This window comes from Cebidichthys violaceus, unplaced genomic scaffold (genome assembly GCF_023349555.1).
Source record: "Cebidichthys violaceus isolate CVI_PGR_0920_01 unplaced genomic scaffold, fCebVio1.0.p SCAF_12, whole genome shotgun sequence".
Lineage (NCBI taxonomy): Eukaryota > Metazoa > Chordata > Actinopteri > Perciformes > Stichaeidae > Cebidichthys > Cebidichthys violaceus.
The window spans coordinates 6,545,431-6,564,537 of NW_027176285.1; the positions used below are offsets into that span (position 1 = coordinate 6,545,431).

General features: G+C 41.6%; 1 protein-coding gene across 1 annotated transcript in view; it reads right to left on the bottom strand.

The window, feature by feature from the left end:
• Positions 1-19,107, bottom strand: part of ror2 (receptor tyrosine kinase-like orphan receptor 2) — a 45,361-nt gene that overhangs the window by 12,181 nt on the left and 14,073 nt on the right. Inside the window, exons 2-4 of the mRNA XM_068706027.1 lie at positions 11,126-11,197; positions 4,366-4,653; positions 3,206-3,236 (exon numbers count right to left, since the gene is read on the bottom strand). Of these exons, the coding sequence (XP_068562128.1) occupies positions 3,206-3,236; positions 4,366-4,653; positions 11,126-11,197 (391 nt within the window). The remainder of the gene's footprint in view (positions 1-3,205; positions 3,237-4,365; positions 4,654-11,125; positions 11,198-19,107) is intronic.

Consider the following 19,107-nt stretch of genomic DNA (forward strand, 5'->3'; position numbering starts at 1 on the left):
ACATAATTTGGCCCTTTTAGATGGAAATGCTCTCTGTTTTGGGAGCTGTGAGAGACAGACTAGCAGTTCATTCTCAACTGAAGAGAAGTAGGAGAATGTTTTCCAGGGCATTTGGCCTCTTTTAACTTTGATTTTCCTCATACCATTACTCTATAAAAAAATGATAATTGAGGCTGATTTATTTTCACACAACCTCATACTTTTAGTTTGACACAGGAGACCTATCTTATAGTGTTGAGTGTGTATACCTCATATGACAATTGGCCTGCCTGTGCTATGTATTATCGTGATAAAGTAGACCTACCACACTCTGTTAATGTCGTACACTTATTTTTTATACTTTTACAGGGAGGTCTGCCTCATACTAGCCCCGTTATTCTGCCTCACTGGTCTGTATGAAAGGTACAGACACAGAACAGGGGGACAGAGTTGTCCCACCGTTAAGACAGCAGTGGAATCAACACACACACACACACACACACACACACACACACACACACACACGCTAGATGCTGTTGTGTTACACATCACACATCTTTTGCTTCCAGAATGCCTGCATGCTATCTAAAATCACACACTGAGGCAGCCATTGGCAGAGCCGGTGAAACGTCTGCTGTTACTGTGACTTCACAGTGCGTCTAGCACACACTCTGTGTCGGCCTACATCATCTTCCTGTGGAAATACAAGTGGGGATGGAGAATTTCTATTTTACAGATAAAACAATGAATAGAAGAACTAGTCCCTTTAAAAGTAGGACTAGCTCTTACTTTTAAAGGGACACAGAAGGTATACCTAGTGAATCCACTTATACAAAGGACATCACTTCATTCTGATAATGTGACAACTACCTAAAACTGTTACTTTGACTGTTCTGATGAACTTTTCAGGAAAATGTAACTTTATACCAACCATTGCTAAAGGGAACATATCATGCAAATATTCAGGCTCATATTTGCATTTTGGGTTTCTACTAGAACATGTTTACATAGTTTAATGTTCAAAAAACATAGAATTTTTCTCATACTGTCCGTCTCAAAGTATCTGTTTGAAAGATACCCCCCCCCCCCCCCCAAAAAAAGACCAGTCTCCTCTGGTTGGCTTGCACCTTTGCAAAGGTAGTTCTCAATCCGTGGGCGGCATATTGTCAAGAACCTGCATGTGATCTAGGCAGCCCACAAAAAACTGACTGGGTTGCCTCATTCACAGGATGTGGGTTGGGAGGCACTCCAGACGCCCACATGGATGTGCACAAGCACTGAAATATGAGTTTTTCATCACATGCCCCATTATAGACAAAATTGTATTGTAAAATTAATACTCCCCCCACCCCGAGCTCTAGATTTATTATATTAAATGAGTCATATATTTGGCTGATGACATAAGCCTCCTGGTAGAGGTTCAGAAACAGTTAGTCTGACTGAGGACATGAATCAGCATTCTTTCCCGTTCAGATCAGGTCTGTCCAGACCACCGGCTCGTGTCTGACTGCTGGTGGAGGAATCTACTCTGAGCCCCATCCGAGTGAGTCAAACCCACCAGAGAGGGAGACAGAGAGAAGGCTGCATGTCCTGCTGCCCTCATAGTTTGGTTGCATCAGTCAGTGCAGCACAATATCTTCACCATAAAAGTCAGCCCGAGCAGTGGAGGTATGAGTGCTAGCTGACATGTCGTTGCATGCCCATCTTTGGGCTGGCACTTCTAACACCAGAAGCACACTTCTGCACTTCTAAAAGTCAGAGGATATTTGTTTGTACATTCATTTCTTTGAATTCATCTGCACCACTACAGACCTTAAGCTTGTGTAATTATGGAAAGGGCTGGTAGCTGTGGTCACCTCTAAATCAAATGTGAATTATAAAACTGACTAAATCAGAGGCTGGAGCAACCCAGAAGGCAGCCAATCATACCTTTTTCTGTTTTGTTAAATAATCTTAAATAACCATGCAGTCAATCTAACTGACATCACATTTTCTTTTTTAACATCTATACATTTTTTAACAATAAATGTATTGAAAGAGTACTTTAAGTACTTAAAGGGAATTTCTTGCAATTATAATTTGCTTTCACAGTATATAACATTCATAATATTACTGCATACGTTTATGTTAATAAAGCGTTTTAAAAGCTTTTTTCTATGTTATTCTGAGGTTACATAAACTTGAGACAAATGGTTGATTTCAGATTAAAATATACTCTGGAGTATGGAAAAGGAGCTCTGTGCATTAAAAGTGGAAACACTGTAATTTCAGTAGATTGTCCCATTGTTCTTGCATTTCTTGTATTTTAACTGTAAACATAGTTTTGTAATGATAATATTATAATGGCTAATATTGAAAATACATTCTCTCTGCAGTTCTGTAATCAAAATCCGGATGTACTCACTGATGTGATATTTTGCTGGGATTATTATTTTTTTTTGTATCAACACTCTAATGTGATAGGATGACTCGCCGTGCCGAAACCCAGAGTTTAAGTTGAAAAAGAACAATCTCCTAAAACGTATGGATGGAAGCAATGTGCAGTATTTCCTAGTTAATGAGTTGAAACACACAAAAATACCAATTAAAGGACTTGCCTGTCATATGTTTATGATATGGCAATGTAGCACCAATGTAAAGAGTCCAGTTTGTGCACAGTATAATTAAATTTATCTGAAAAAAATAAATGTGTCGGTATACATTGATAACCATCTTTGCTCGGTCAGCTTTAGTGGTTGACTGGTGTTTTTGCATCATTTCAAAGCACATTAGATGTTGCTGAGACATGCACACATGAATAAACTGCCTTTTAGAAGCTTTCTTTGCCCTTGAAATGTTGTTGTTGAGCTCATTCCTTATATGACTCAATGATGTGTTCTCTACTATCAAAACCACAGGACCTCCTCAAATCCCACCTGCAATGTAAGCTACTTCTCCACTGGTCGCCCTCACCTCACAATGTTTTTAACACGCTACATATACTGCTTCTGTGAAAAACGAATTACTTCGAGGTGCATTGTAACCGCCATCGAGCTGACCACAGATGATGTTCTTCATCAGCGGCATTACAAACAAGACACTACTAACTTTTATAGTTAAGTTCTGGGTCACAGGGCGTGAGCAGATGGAAAATCCACCGCTGATGAAAATATCCTCTTTTCCTTCTGTTGCAGTCAGACATGAAGTCACACACACTCTGACAAATGTATAGAAGGTGTTCACTTACGGTTCATCTGGGCTGTGTGTGGGCATCTGTCCTGTGAGTCCAAAATAAAAACAAAACATTAAAGACTTTATCACTCTGCATGCAAAAGACCACCGTGGCTTCTTGGTAACTGAAACACATCCTATGAGCGGAGTTGTGGGTGTGTTTGTTTGTGCTTTACAATGTAACTGCTGGGAGACAAAAAATAATGTAAAATAACATTTTATTCCTTGGGTTTACTGCTGTGTTTTCACAAACGCGGCTCCCTCTCTTTCATTCACACTCTAGCTCTCTCTCTTTCTCTCTCTCTCTAGCTCTATCTCTCTCTCTCTCTCTCTCGCTCTCTCTCTCTAGGTCTCTATCTCTCTCTCTCTCCGCTCTCTCTCTCCACTTTCTCTCTCTCTCTCTCTCTCTCTCTGTCTCTCTCTCTCTCTCTCTGTCTTTCTCTAGCTCTCTCTCTCCCTCTCTCTCTGCTCTCTCTCTCTCTCTCTCTCTCTCTCTCTGTCTAGATCTCTCTCTCTCTCTAGCTCTCCCTCTCTCTGCTCTCTCTCTCGCTCTCGCTCTCTCTCTCCACTCGTTGAGAAAAGGCCAACTTTGAATGCTGTGTGTTTACAACATTAATGGACGAAATGCGGCATATTATATCTTTAAACGGGTCATTACCACAGACTGTATATAACAAGTGGACATAGTCACGGTCATGTAACCCATTTGTGGACTTAGGTTTTGAAGCCTTGAGTTCAGTGACGTAGAGACAGCGTATACGGCTCTGGTGGCTGTCAATCACAGTAGCCCCGTCCTAAAGCATCCCCTGCTTTATGGTCTGTTTGACTCTAAATGGACCATCATTTACTAAATGAATGCTGTATTGAAGAAGATTTGAAACTAGAGTTTGAGACCATAAACTCATGGTTACAATGTTTACTGAGGTAATACATCAAGAGAGAAGTAGAGTCATTTTCTCATAGACGTCTATACAACCAGAGGAGTCGCCCCCTGAGGGACATTAGCGAGAATGCAGGTTTTAAAACACTTCCGCATTGGGTTCACTATTCAGAACCGGAATTTGTCGACTGGTCATTACTGACACTAAAATTCAAGGAAATCTGCTAGCTCTCACCTTGTGTGAACTGATGTATGAGAAGAAGTGTTTCAGTTTGAATCATAAATTTGAACCGTACCTAGTTTGACGTACAGGACGCCTGTGGCAGAGATGATCTTGAATGAGTTGGTGGCGACACACTGATAATAGCCAGTGTCTGTCGTGTCCAGGTCCTGGATGCGGAGCTTGGATCCCGCCTCTGTTTTACGGATGGTTATGCGACCCTGCTCCTGGACCACGGGGGCATCGTTTTTCAGCCAGCGGATGGACGGCCGCGGGTTCCCTGTCACCTTGCAGTGCAGCATAGCCGTCTGGCCCTGAAAGTGGGTGATGTTGTTGACCGGCCCTTGGAACTCCAGGAAATAACCTTGAGGAGCAGAAACAAGATGTGATAAACAAAGCATTAAAACTGAGAAACTGGCAACATGTGGTTGATGGAATCCTGACCTTCATGGAGCGCAGCATTGTTTCAGACAGCACATTAACACCAGCTACTTCAATCAGGCTTTACAATCATTTGCTCTTTGTTCAGCAAAGTCCAATAATATCCATGCAGGTGCACAGCCATTATTACCTGGTCAATCATGCCTTCACCACCTTTAACTCCTACTTAGTTGGTTTTCCAGCAGAATCCTTGTTGCTGCTCTGAAAAAATTGTGTATTTCTGCCAGTAAGATATTTTAATATGTTTTCAATCGCTTTGGTGAGGTTCAATAAAGTTATTTGAATTAAATTGAAAGGAAACTATTTGTGAGCTGTTTTACATCTTCGGTGGAAACCAGTGAGCGCCACAGACAGGGTTTACTGATAGTTAAACAAAAAAGAACAATGTCAACCTCCCAGTTGCTCACTGTCGCCCTCTAACAAACCAAATGGACACAAACGTGTCCTTATTTGAGCTGAAAAAAAAAACATGGCAGCCTGCGATTCCTTGTCCAAATTGATCTTGTCAGCACATTGGCCTCAGCCTCTTCATGTATTAAGGAAGGCTGTGCAGTGGCAGCCTAGTGCCTTTGAGGTGGAGCATGCGTTGGATTCAGGGCTGGGCTGGCCATAGGGGATACCGGGGAAATCCCCGGTAGGCCGACGGGGTTGGGCTGGTCCAATACCGGCCCACCTCCATCACCAACCAGCCCTCCCTCTGACATCGCTGGCCCCAACTATATTCTATGCTTCACAGAACATGTTAAATTTACTCTAATACCTAAAGTCAATAATCACTGACTGACATTTATACTACTCCTCGCGATCTGTATTCACCCTCATGGTTTCCATCTTCTTTACTCATCTAGTCTCTTCCGCCAGTCTAACTTTGTTTTAGGTGTTATTAAATGTCAATCACTCTAGCCTACTCAACACTTGCGTCACTCGCTCGCAGACAAAGCCGTTTTTGAGCGCAAGCCGGCAGCATGGCACCGGCACCAAAATGTAAATCCTTTAAAGGTGGAGCTTATTGTTTTGTTATGCACCTTCAACACCCCTACACACACACACACACACACACACACACACACACACACACAGCATGCAACACTACTGATACCACTGATGTTCACACCCCATCGTATGTTCTGTTCTGTTCATTTCTACAATATAGTACATACTGATTCTCCCCTCTGATTCCAGTTTCTTTATTGTGTGGTCTTTCTCTGCTGACATTCATTCCTTAAGGCTCTGTAGTTATACGTATAACCATCTGATACTAGCCCAGAGTTAAGCATGTTCATCTAGCAAACTATCCCTACCTTGGAGTGTTACAATAGCCAGTATCATTTTATTCCATGTGTCCATCCAGGCAAATTGGTGGATCCAAATGTTATAAAAAAAAAACATATATGATGTAATTTCTTTGTAATCATCCAAAATAATGTTAAGTGTATGGGTATTTTTTCAAGTAGGCCACTGACTGGTCGATACGTGCGATGCATTGAGTGGGCAGTGCGATGTGTATTGAGTGGGCCGGTCTGACAGTAACTCCCGGTCCCCCAGTCCGCCCCTGGTTGGATTAATCAAACACATGCTTTAAAAGTCAGCGTCAATATAACATCTGCCGTTGTGTCAGCTGTTGTATGTCACATCATATTTGGATGTGTGCGGTATGCCGACTTGCAGGTATCTCTTAGCAACAAACAAATAGAGGCCCAGATATGCTCTAACATAAACACTGATTTTGGGCAGCAGACGAGCATGCTGCTTGGTTTATACTACACCGGGTGTCTGTGTCTGTGTGTGGTCGGTGCAGTAATAAATGATGCAGATATGCACAGACATCCATGTTAACCTTAAGGGACATGGGCAGAGGACAAAATGTACGCGATACGGACACCCACAGCTTTATTGAGAGTGAAGACGTAACGATAAAATAAATGAAGTAGTCCATATCAATGACTCTGAAATTTCATAATTCTCGATACCAAATTCAATACCACGTTAAAAAACTGAAATTGATTCCCATGTACCTCATCATACACTCATTAATTACCATTTACAAATTCATTTTTAATCCCTAATGATCCACAAGTTTCTTGCCAAAAACAAAAAGACATTTTCTATCGGCCCCGGGGGCGACGGCCCACCATCAGTCTCGTGCCCTGATCCCAGGTACCTACGGTACTGCTGAAAAAAGAGCACTGTCACGTTTTCTAAAGACTTGACTTGGACCCTAAGAAACAGTGAAACTAAAGACCTGAAGCAGCCCTGCCATTAGCCAAAATAAATATCAGAGTTGACTAACAAAAAAAGAATCTGATGCAGTAGTCTCGGACTCAGTCTTGATCTTCAGTCAGTCTGAAAGTTTTGATAGGGCTTCGGCACAGCGGAGCTGACGCCGGGATGGATTTGGAGATCTGGATTTTGGATATTTTTGGCCAGCCTTATTAGGGCAAAGGTCTGTCCCTGATTTACTGAGTGAGTGAGTGAATGAGTCCCCAGTTCCCCCCTAAGGTCTTAAACCCTGGATCCTCAGAGATTTATGGTTGAGTGTGAGAGGCTGTAATGGCTTGAAATGGTGCAAATACGAACCATGACAACATCATAACATGCTATGTAATTGTAGATATTTATTTAATATTTTTTACTCCCTTATTTGAACGTCTTCCAGGATTTTGCAGGTCATTTTCAAATAATCTATTTTATTGTTTTTGTCAAAACATATATCATAACAAAATGAAAATAAATGGTTGATGAAGAAACCAGGTGTGTGATATTGTCTCTGCTTTCATGTATTTTACGGAAAGTGTTCATAAAAGGGCTCATGGATTTGACAGTGGGACAGAACTAAACCCTCACGGACCCTGAGGGAACGCGACTGTGAGTGAGTAGATTGGGATTGGGCGAGCGAGTGAGTGATAAAGTGTTCCCCCATTGGACGCTGCTCTTTCAAAATGAAAGGTAATGGTAATAGATCGAACACTGGGATGGGGAGGAAAGGAGACCTCAGGGAGGGACAGAAAGAAAAGAGGAGGCAAGGAGAGGAAAGTGTGCAGGAGAGGAGAGAACGAGGAGACAAGCTCCTGAAAGAAACTTCATGACAGGAAGTCTAAATGGGACCCAAATTGACCTGACATACCAAGGGACAGGCCACAGCTCAGTAACATAGTAGGTTACAACCCAGTAATCTACCAGTACTCGTGTTGCTCTGCTAGGGTCTGTTGTGCAGATTACTGTATAAGGAAATAAAAAGCAATGGTTTGGGTGCAGAGACATTGATAAACACACTCAGAAGTCCTCTGGCTCTTGATACCATCTGCATTTGGAGCAGCAGCCAGGCTCTGGAGTTTACGCAATGGAAAAAACAGCTTCCCATCCTGGCAAAAACAGAGCTCTCCAACAGCGCGGGCTGCAGATGAGTGATGCCACTACGCAGCTCTTTAATTATAACGTCTTCATCCTTCACCCTTCATTTAAGGAGGAACTGCATCTCTCAACTCTGCAGGAAAGGACAGATGAAGCGTGCAAATCCAAAACAGCTCGAATGTTCCTCGCAGTAGTCGTTAAAGGACCCAGAACAAACACTGAGGACTGGTGCGTACTAAATTTGTCTTCCACATAAAAAATGGATGTTTAAGTGATGATTAGGAAGAATTATGTTATTTATATAGGTGGTACTAATAGTAATGGACCAGTAATAGACTAAAAAAGACTACATTTTGAAGTAACACACCCAGAGATATATTTCATCCTTTTTTACAGAACACTGTTTTGGTTAAACAATGTGTACAAAGCTTTGCTGAGATGACGTTTGGATTTGTTGAAGAAGGTTTAACATTAGTAGTATGAGTTAGATAAAGTAGACTCAGGAAGTTACAGTTCACATATGAGCTAAAGACAATCAGTTATGTTTTTTTCCACACATTGATCCTTATTTAAGTGTGATTATGCTAACCAATGTCACACTACTAAACATGCAGGCTACTGTATCTCCATCAATGCTTTATCTATTAACAGAGAATCAGCATTGATCAGTTGTTTGGTATATGATTGCTTTATGTTTTATGAAAAATAACAAAACGTTCCTTTAAAGTATATAACTGTATTTTGCCCCTAAAAATGGATATAGACTAACGTTACTCGGGGTAACAGGAAAACATTGCTTACATTATGAAGCATGCAATAATAACCCTGACCTATTATTTAATAACAGCATTGTATAATTACATTGGGTCTCATTGTTTATAATCTGCTGTCATTTAAACACATCCCTCTACTCACATTTATTACTACAGCAATCCATGTTTTATTGATAATCAGCACTTCCAATTCTCTTATCAATCACCTGTCTCTCATAGAATTGTAATGAAGCTCTAGCGTAAGTTCAGTCAGGAAGACTATACTCTTGCATGCCTAAGCCCGTGTTTATTTCTCATACATCTGCCATCACTCCTCACGCATGCACACTCATTATTTCCTTGCCGTTGTGGTTTGGGGCTGTCAATCATGATATCAGCTGTCTAGATCAGCTGGTCTCTCTATCCAATAGCACAACGACACAAGGATATGGTTAGCTTTCATCTTGCTGCTGTCTCTCTTAAATATGATTGTCTCTCTACCTCTAGTACGTTCATGCAGCTGTTACGCAACCCTCCACCTCTCCATCTCTGCCCAATCTTCGCAGATTCATCAGCTTCATCAACTCATCATTCCAATATTGTTTTGGCATATGTTGTACATATTATATTCTCACAATAATCAGTGAACTGAATTACAATCAGTGATCTCTGTGAACTCTCTTACAACCTTAAACAACTGGAATGTATGAACACAAATGATGCATTTAAACTACATCTAAATCAATGACTAAAACAAGGAAAGAATAAGCACTTAGAAGCTCTGCAAAGAGTGTCCTTTCTGTTCATGAAAACTATTACTGCTCAATGCTCACTTTAGTCCCTGGAGAACTGACAGTCAGTGCAAACAGTCCTCACATTGTACCATTCAATTTCCCTAACCTGGTATTAAACAGACCCTGCTGCAGCAGCATTGAAGCCTCCCCTTAAATTATAACATGATTGATGCTCTCAGGCCAGGAGGCCGCGCTGAACACCCACCATGCTGCACAACGGAGCTCAGCGGAGAGGACGGAGCTTCAAACCCAGAGGGCATAAACATTAACATACCTGTTTCAAATCATTAATGAAGTCTTTATTGCAGCCGAAAGGCCCGATTGTTGCAATAAATTCACTAACACCGACTTGGAGAAAAGACCGACTGAGGGACATTAGTTTGAAAATAGAAAAGAACTGAAACATGTCTGGGGTGGTGCTGTGGTTAGCGCTGCACAGCAAGAGGGTTCTGGGTTCGAACCCAGGGCATGGGCCCTTTTGTGAGGAGTTTGCTTGTTTCAAATTTGACATGTTCTCCCTGTGTTCATTTGGGTTTCCTTCCACAGTCCAAAGACACGCAGGTTAGGTTAATCAGGTTACTTGTTGACTCTAAACGCCCTGTGATTGCCTGGCGACCTGTCCAGAGCGCTAAATTACAAATCCTACTATGACCCGCCCTACTTTGCCTCTGATTGGCTTGTACTCATCGGAGAAACTCCGACTGAACTCGATGTTCCCCACATTGGAAGAACAGAGCATCTTGGCAAGTGCCAATTATTGATGTGACAGCACATATAAATAAACACATTATATATTTACAATTCAAAAAACAGCATAATGCACTAAAAAAGTTGACTTGTAATTATTGGTACCAACCTAATAGGTTTATGTTAAACCACCATGTGCTTTAATTCTTCAAGATCAGAGGTCAATGTTGGAAATCATGTGAACCGGAGGACTGTTAGTATAATGTGTGTGTAACTGCCACCCTTAGTGACAATCATTGATCATTGATTCAGATCAAGAGGAGAAACTATCAAGCAGCAGTCACTATAAACATGTCTGACATTGTGAACATACTCAACATGCGCTTCAGGCGAGGCATTTCTCACTGCACCATCAAAATGACGGTTCATTAAATGGATGATGACGCCGAAGATCATCGAGACGCACCCCCCACCCTCAGTCTTGCTCCCTGGGTTCCTCGATGCCTCCAGGATCGTCATTGATCTCCGTTTGACCCTCCCTTCATTCCCTCATACTGGACCCCGTCGACCCACACCTCGACCCCCTTTCGTCACACTGTACCCGATCCTCATCAAACACTACAGTCTCAAGTGGGCGATGCAGAGCTAATCAGAACATTTCCATGACCATTCCATTGTACTCCTGTGGTGATGAAGTGTCATAAATATGCCCTAAATATCGGGCTTTGTATGGATTACACAAATTAGATACAACATACAAATGATTGAGCTTTAACCACTCAGAAAACAAAATGAGGAATATTGATCTTACCTTCAGCTGTGGGTGCAGCTCCACTCTGAGCTTCAGCCAGACCATCTGTATCCACTGAGAGACCTGGATCAGCTGCAGAAATAGCCACAGAGAGGATACAAGAGTTAAAACTAAAGACCAAATAAAACAAGTCTAACTTGGTGGCGGTCCCAAAAGGCTGCTAAGTTTATTCTGAAAATACAAAAATGTTGGAGAAGAGGAACAACACAAGGAATCCTTTCTAGAGGCTTGGCAGCAGTGGAGCTACAAATATGAAGTTTGTTCTGAAAGAGTCATGGAGCCATTAATATAGGAGTTCACCCTCTTGGTAGAAAAACTGTGATCAGTAACGTTCAGACCAACCTGTTGACTGGGGCTCACAGAGAAACTCCTGTGTGCCAAGAGTGTAGGAGAACTACGGTGGTTAATGTGAAAACGCTAAGGGCCTATCTAAAGCCAGTGTTTGGTTTGTCCTTTCTGGGCTACTGTAGAAACACAGCGGTGCAACATAATGGACTCCAGGAAGAAGACCCGCTCTGTATGTAGATAGAAACGGATCATTTTAAGCTAATGAAAACACGATTCTTAGTTTCTTGTGATTATGCATTAAAGAAATCATAGTGGAAAATGAAGAATATTACATTCCATTTCTATTAATAGATCCTATAGAGGTTATTGTTGGATTGTTGAACGGTGTCTGAAACCCCATCCCCCACACCGCTCCAACGTTGCAACTGGGGGCTCCATCCAGGGGTTCGAGGCAAAGCATTAAATCAAGCAACTATGCCATTGATGAAAATATAGCTTTAATGGGATTTAAGTGTAGATGAGTCTTGCTAATATTGTTATTCATGCCATGTTATCTGGGCTTTTGCACAAGGTGTCAATAGTGATTCTGTTTGATTACCCACAATGCTTTGTAGAAGTTTTTGCTCCTTTCCTTTCAGTCAGTGGGTTAAAGCAAGACTGATGTGTCTCCAAATTAAGAGAGGTGGCGTTCATATGTGACGCACATGGCTCAGCATTGTTGACTTTATTGATTTTTTAAATATCACAACAGAGCGACAGAAGGGCATTCGGCCTTAGTGGACGTCTGCGCTCTCTCGGACCGCCCTTGTAGTTATGTCATATTTGTAGTAGTGACATTGCCACGCGCATGAGAGTATTCTGGCAATATTAAGGCAACAAATGTAAAAAAAAAATGAAATCACATTTTATTGTACTATAAGTCAAGATATCATCTTCCACTGACAGCATATTTAGGGAGATTTATATTAACATTGCATGTTGTGTTATTGTATTTTAAGACTTCAAGGTGCTTCATGGTGAACCTTCCTTTTCCAAGTCTTTTTAAAGGGTTAAATGTCCAAATAAATGTAGTTTATTGGAAGTATACTGAGCCTTTCAGGCCTGGCTACTTTTCTCAGCTCGGCTGTGAGGCAAACTGGCTTTTTGCTCTGATATACACAATATATATATATATATATATATATATATATATATATATATATATATATATAGTTTTTCATGAGCAATATGTGAAATGGATACTCTGGCTACTCTGTTTGATTGGGCCTAGCTCTCCCAGGGAGCTAATCAGGATCAGGCGCATGTGAGCAGACACAACGTATGGCTCGGCTATTGGCTCGACTCGACTCGGCTTTGGCTCCTGCCTTCCCTGTGATACACAGCATGTGCTTAACAGATGTGGCCGGTTGGAGGAAATTGGTGGTGCTGAGGACTTGCAGTGAACAAAACCATACAGCATTCCTTTCAGGAGCCAGCCTTCCCGCTAAAGATTGGAGTTTAATCCAGCCATAGACATAGGCAGACACAGCCTCCTCCATTATGAGAGGGAAGGATAATTTCGCTTCATATCTCTGCATCAGATGCAAATGCTGGATTTGTATTCACCCAAGCTAAATCCTCTGAGATATTAAGCAGCTCTAACTTTTAAACATCCTCGCAAATGTCTTCTAAACATCCTACCAGTTGTGATCACACTGCGAGGATGAAGTATGCAAGCTTTAAAACACAACACTGGTCTGTGTTTGATCTTTTCCCACTCAGCCCACTGCTCACATCTGTTCCAGATCTAAAAACTTAATGGAAACAACAGAAAGAGCATGTGAGAAGAGCTAAATGTTCTCAATAAACCGTCTGTCTGATTGATTAGCTGATTTAGTATCATTTCCATAAAGTTGGGGGATCACTAGAGACAGGCTTAAAGCCTGTTTTTGTTTTGGATCCGGTTCCAGGTTCATAAAATACTCTGATCCGCTAAGCTCTGAGGCTAAAGAGCCTCTCCCCAGGTCTGAAGTTTCTCCTTAGACTTTTGTTACTAGCAATGTGCAGAACATTCTGGTGAGCAGGCTCCTCATTTGAAGTCACCGTTGTTACTTTTCACAAGGTTTGAATTATTCTTAAATTTTTACTACTAATTATGAGAGCCAAATCCAAAGCAAATCTAAAAGAGTGCGGTTAAATAAGTGGGTTTGAAGCTAGATTTACAGTACAATAACCCTACTGACAACCGTCTCCAGAGAGGAACACTGTGCAACTGTTTTCAGTACTCATCAGATGGCAGTCTGAAAAGTGGAGTCAAAGCTTCATGTGTAAAAGCTGCATTCTTTTTAGTGTCCATCAGGGGGTGACTCCTCTGGTTGTATAGAAGTCTATGAGAAAATGACACTGAAATTGATTATTTTCATAATTTCGCCTTTACTGACGCGTCACTTAAAATCATCTTGCTAGCCATTTAAAAAAAAATATTAAAGCACATTTATTACGTTATTACAACATTTTAAAGTTTTTTTTTTTTTTTTTTAAACATCCAGTTTTATTTCATGGTTCTACAGTATTATCTGTAACTTCAAACTAATGCCTAAAACACAATTTAGTCACAATTACTAATCCCAGTCACTTTTGCAGCCAAGCGTGAATGGACAGATGTGGATGGACAGATGTGGCATCTACGCCAGCTTTTGTGGGAGCTCCTCAGCATAAGCGGTTCTGTTTCTGGATACAAGACTCTTAGGGCATCCATCAGCTTTTGGAATTTCTCTTTCCTCCAGCCACAGATACTGCAGCTGAAGGTTTTCCATGAAAGTGCGACGCTTGTGGGATCTTCTGGCTTCCCATGTTGGAAATTTGGCCGGGAAAACCACGTTCACGTTCATAGCAGCAATGTCGAGGCAGTTGATGTAATTATATGAGGTTCTCCCATCAGCCCTAACTTCTCCTGGGATAGTTGACCGTTGTCCTGTTCAGCGCTCATGTTCTCTAAGCAAGTATCGTTGTTCGTTGTGCACCAGTTCTGCTTTAAAATGATCTGATTCATAAATGGCACAAAAACGAATTCCTCATCTTCGGTAGCCTCGAGAACAATGTTATGTCCAGAGCTGTTGTCATCAACAGCCTCAAATGACAAAGGAAATGCTTCTCTGTAATGTCCAGGTGCTGCACAATCATAGTAATGTGACGGTAAGCTGTCTGTATCTATTCATAGCAACATTGAGGCCAAACAGGAAAACACAAGCCGCTATCACCCGCATCATGTGAATATGCAGAGAACTATCTAAGCCTATACGCTGGCATTGTTATGGACAAATAGTTTGAGGAATACCAGGGAGTTGAGTGCTCAATTGAATGAAATAAATGATTTAGACAAGGTGTAGTACCTTGTCTAAAGACTTCAAGGGTAATGATAATGATCACACCACACTCAATTTAAATATGTATCACTATGACATTTGTTTCCTCAAACACTTTGCTGTGGGTTTTTTGAAAAACCTGTGACTTGTAGGAGCCACTAGCCATCGGTCTTATTATGCCATCGATCCCACCTATTTACCAAGCACCCCACAACACAACAAAGTATAGCAAACAATTTTTTGTCAGAAAGTAAACTATAAGAAAACCAAGACACACGGCCCGGTTACGTGGCTGTGATTGATTACATATCCACAGCCTCAGAAAATGAGGGATTGGGGGCAGTAGGATGCTTTTTCATCCGAGGCTGAATACGACCGCTGGCTGCTGCATTCCTCCAGCTGGCTGCCTCCACCATGAAAGGGCCCTTTGAGAGCTGAGAGGCCAGGCCACGACTCCATCTACTGGGGTTTTGACAGAGGGCCCTCTGGCACACCTCAACACTTTCCTTCTCTCTCCTGTTCAAACTGCTTGTATGAGTGTGTGTGTGTGTGTGTGTGTGTGTGTGTGTGTGTGTGTGTGTGTGTGTGTGTGTGCGTGTGTGTGTGTGTCCTCTTGCTCTCAGTCCTCTAACCTTTATCTCTGTTACTCCCCATCCTCCACCCCTCTACATTTTCTGCCCCCACTTCCATGAGTTTTCTGAGAGTGTTGCTTCAACAGAGAGTAGACAGGAGTTTTACACACATTTCTTAAAGGAAGAGCTACTTTTGAGGCAGACATGATGTTGCTGGCGGAGCATCAAAGGTGGAAAGGATGACTGAAAACTCAACCACTGCTTTTCTTCTCTCCAGGAACGTGAGTGGTAATGAAGCATTCTAAAGCTGCAAGCAGTCAATATGTCAATATGGAGTATGTGGTTAATGAAGCACATCCTGCTGAGCAACTGAATAGTTGATGAACTTGTACGGTGCCTTCGCTCCTGGTTGACAGTTCTAATACATACTCGTGTTGGAGTTACCTCTGTTAGATAGCTGGTTGTCAATTGTAACAAGGTGACACCAGGGCCGTGTATTAGCAAGAATCTGTTGATACAATACAAATCATGGTATCCTTTAACAAATGGCAATGCCAGTGTGAATCTCAATACCCTTAAAGCGATACCGACATCAATAGAGTACTTCATCCGATCCCCATCATGTGAATGGTAGCTGTGTGTGAGTCTTACTGGACAGCAGTTACTGCTGACGATGCGGTCCCCCCAAACCTACAGTGGTGCGACCGCGTTGTTGCGGAAGCGTAGCGCCCAACCTTTTGATCGCCCCACCGGGTTACAACTGTTAGCTCTGCCAGCACCGTTGTCGTTGTTCGCACTGTTAGCAAAGTTAGCTGCTAACCGCCCAACACTATTGCACTACTTTTTGACACTGTGTGCCATTCATTTTTGCACGTAAACTATAAATGAAAAATCCATAGTGTTTTTGAGAATCAACACAGTATCACAAAACATAAATATGTGATACTCAAGTGTATCGATACTTTCTTACACCTCATGGTGACACCATGTACCAAGTGCTGCCAATAGTGGTCGGTCGAGCAGATGTGTGACATCATACTGCATATGTAAGGAGAATCCAGGACAACCAAAACTTTAAAAGAGAAGAGGAAGAGTGGAGAATGCTTGTTGGACAAGACAACATATCCAGGCCGCCATTAGTATGCATTAGTATAGAGAGGAAGCCATTCAGAAGGAGCAGCAGTCAGTCATTACAAACAGAACGGTGGACCAGAACATATTTCAGCATCTGACAAAAGTGGGAATACAACACAGCCAAACAGTGCAAGGAAAAAAGTAGATGCATGCAGTGGATATGACACAAAATAGTCCCACTGCAGCCTGTAAAACACAGTGGAGACACAGGGAGCAGCATTGTATTAAGTCCTTACAGAGTTATGGTAGGAAATAGCTTGTTAAATACCTGCAGTGGAAACAAACCATTTGTGTGAATGGAGGCCAAAACGTAGAGAAAAGGTTGCATTTTCACCTTTAACCACATTAAAGTGGTCATGCTTTGTTTCTCTCTGATGCTTAGTAATACAAAGCTGTATATGGTTTGTATACTTATTCAGCCTCTACAACACTCGCTTGTGTTGTGTGAAAGACTTTTCATTCAGTTTTAAGTGCTTTCACTTCCCTTCCTGCTCTAAAAGTATCGGCACAACCAACTGCATTCTATCTGCTGATCTGGCACTTGACCTGATGCCGTTCAGACTCTGTATATACTGTTCTGGTCTCAGTGAAGCTGGGGGGGCACACATTATCTCCCCTGTCTAAACAAGTCAAGTCGTGGTCAACCTCCCTCTTCTAGATATCCAGTTCAGACCGCGTTGTGTGCCTCCTCTGTCTCTCTCACCCATGTCAGCCTCTCGGTTTTCTGCCATGGGACTTATTCAGGGCCTCCTCGGTTACACAGATAAGTGACGTCTTAGAAAGGAAGAAACGCACCACTGTTTTGAAGTTTTATAATAATGCTATCGTTACCAACGGACGCCCCTGGATTCTCCTCAAAGTACTTCTTTTCACACACGTTTTGTTTCACACAGGTACGATTCAGTTTGGTTCTAAAATACAAAATGTCTTTTTTTTTGGAATCTCGTCTGTCACCGTCTGTGACATATTCACTTTTAAAGGTTCATTGCACAGACAGGTGTTGGCATTAACACCTGACCCAACTCATACTGACAAGCCGACCTCTATCCTGACTTCATGTTCTAGCTGTTGCATATTCAGTGAGGCGTCTCGATGACATAGAGGCTTTCTCACATATAACGACCATAATTTGATGTATTCAACCGACACACAGAGTATAGGAACAGAACACCAGCAACATCATTACACGGTGTTTCGTGAACATACCATCCAAATGTCTGTTCACAAGTAATTTATCTACTATATTGTCATTGATTCTGAGTTATCCAGGAAGAATTCATTAAGGACTTCTGCTGTGGACACAGTTTGAATCTGTTCTCCAAAGTGGGTTGAAAACATTAGTTTCATGTTCTACTAAGTACTTCTGGCCAGAAGTAAAGATAACTAAGACCTAAGACCTATTGTATTTGTATATCAATGAAACTTGTGATCACTGAAATGATATTATAGATTCACTTTAATATGCTTCTTTACATCCAACTATAAATATGTTGAAATGAATGCAATGATTCTTAATCCGGTTAAATGGATGAAGCATGTTGGCTAGTGGAACTTTAAACTTTAAAAGGCTGCTACCATTTTGCCTTATGATCCAAAAATATAATTTCAAGCAATGATTTTATATATTGCATTTATGCACAAATGTGTTTTTTCCCATGCGTTTATAAAGCATAATGTTAAGTTCTAATATTCACAACCTTACCAGCACTGAGCATAAAAACTAAAGTTTGTCCTGAGAGGCATTACAATGAAATGACATCACCATAAGAACAGGGCTTCCAGCAGACATGAATGTTCTCAGCAAAGGTCATGTACTCATGCTGGAGGAATGCTCATGGAATGGAGAGGATGAGCATGAATGTGTTCAATAAATTTCATAGCCACTGCATTGTCCGCTACATTGTACATTTTATTTAGATACACACCATTTTTTGTCGTAGGATGGGCAGTCTGAATGTAAAGTGTTGGAATGTGTCTCTGGTATCTCAACAGAGGACGTAGCCCGTCCTGTCCAACACACAGCTTCTCTTCAATGTGAAAGACGAGACAGACGGTGCTCTGAAATTATGACCCCTCATAAAAGGCTAGGGGTCCGTGTATCTGATGGAAGTACCTCCAGTGTGAAAACAACCCAGACTGCCCTGAAGCTACATACCATGCACTCACTCGCTTTGTGGCTCCAACATAAAACGGGTCAAATAAAAGAAAAACGTCATAAATCAACTCCTACTTTGAGTATGAAGTCATCTTTCGGATACTCATTACCTATAACACATTGACCGTTAATGAATCTCATAGACATTAGCTGCTTTTAAGCATATTTGGGACTTGTATTCTAAAATGACTCTCCATCAAAAATATAAAGCTTTAATAATGTCCTGACCACAAGAAGGCAGAAAAACATCAAAACAAGCTGACAGATACACATTCCCAGCTTGGTGAGTGCTCCGAAGCTTCAAACTAGGATGCTCTACATTCCCCTCTAGCATCGCTTTGGGACGTGTTAGAGACGTGGTGTCGATATACGCTAGTAGGAAACAAAACCACTTGGTGAGGTTAAGGAAAAGAGAGTTGACGTTAACTTCGCTCACATGACCAAGTGACTATCGACTCACCCGACTAGCAGGTAACGTGTGAGTCACGT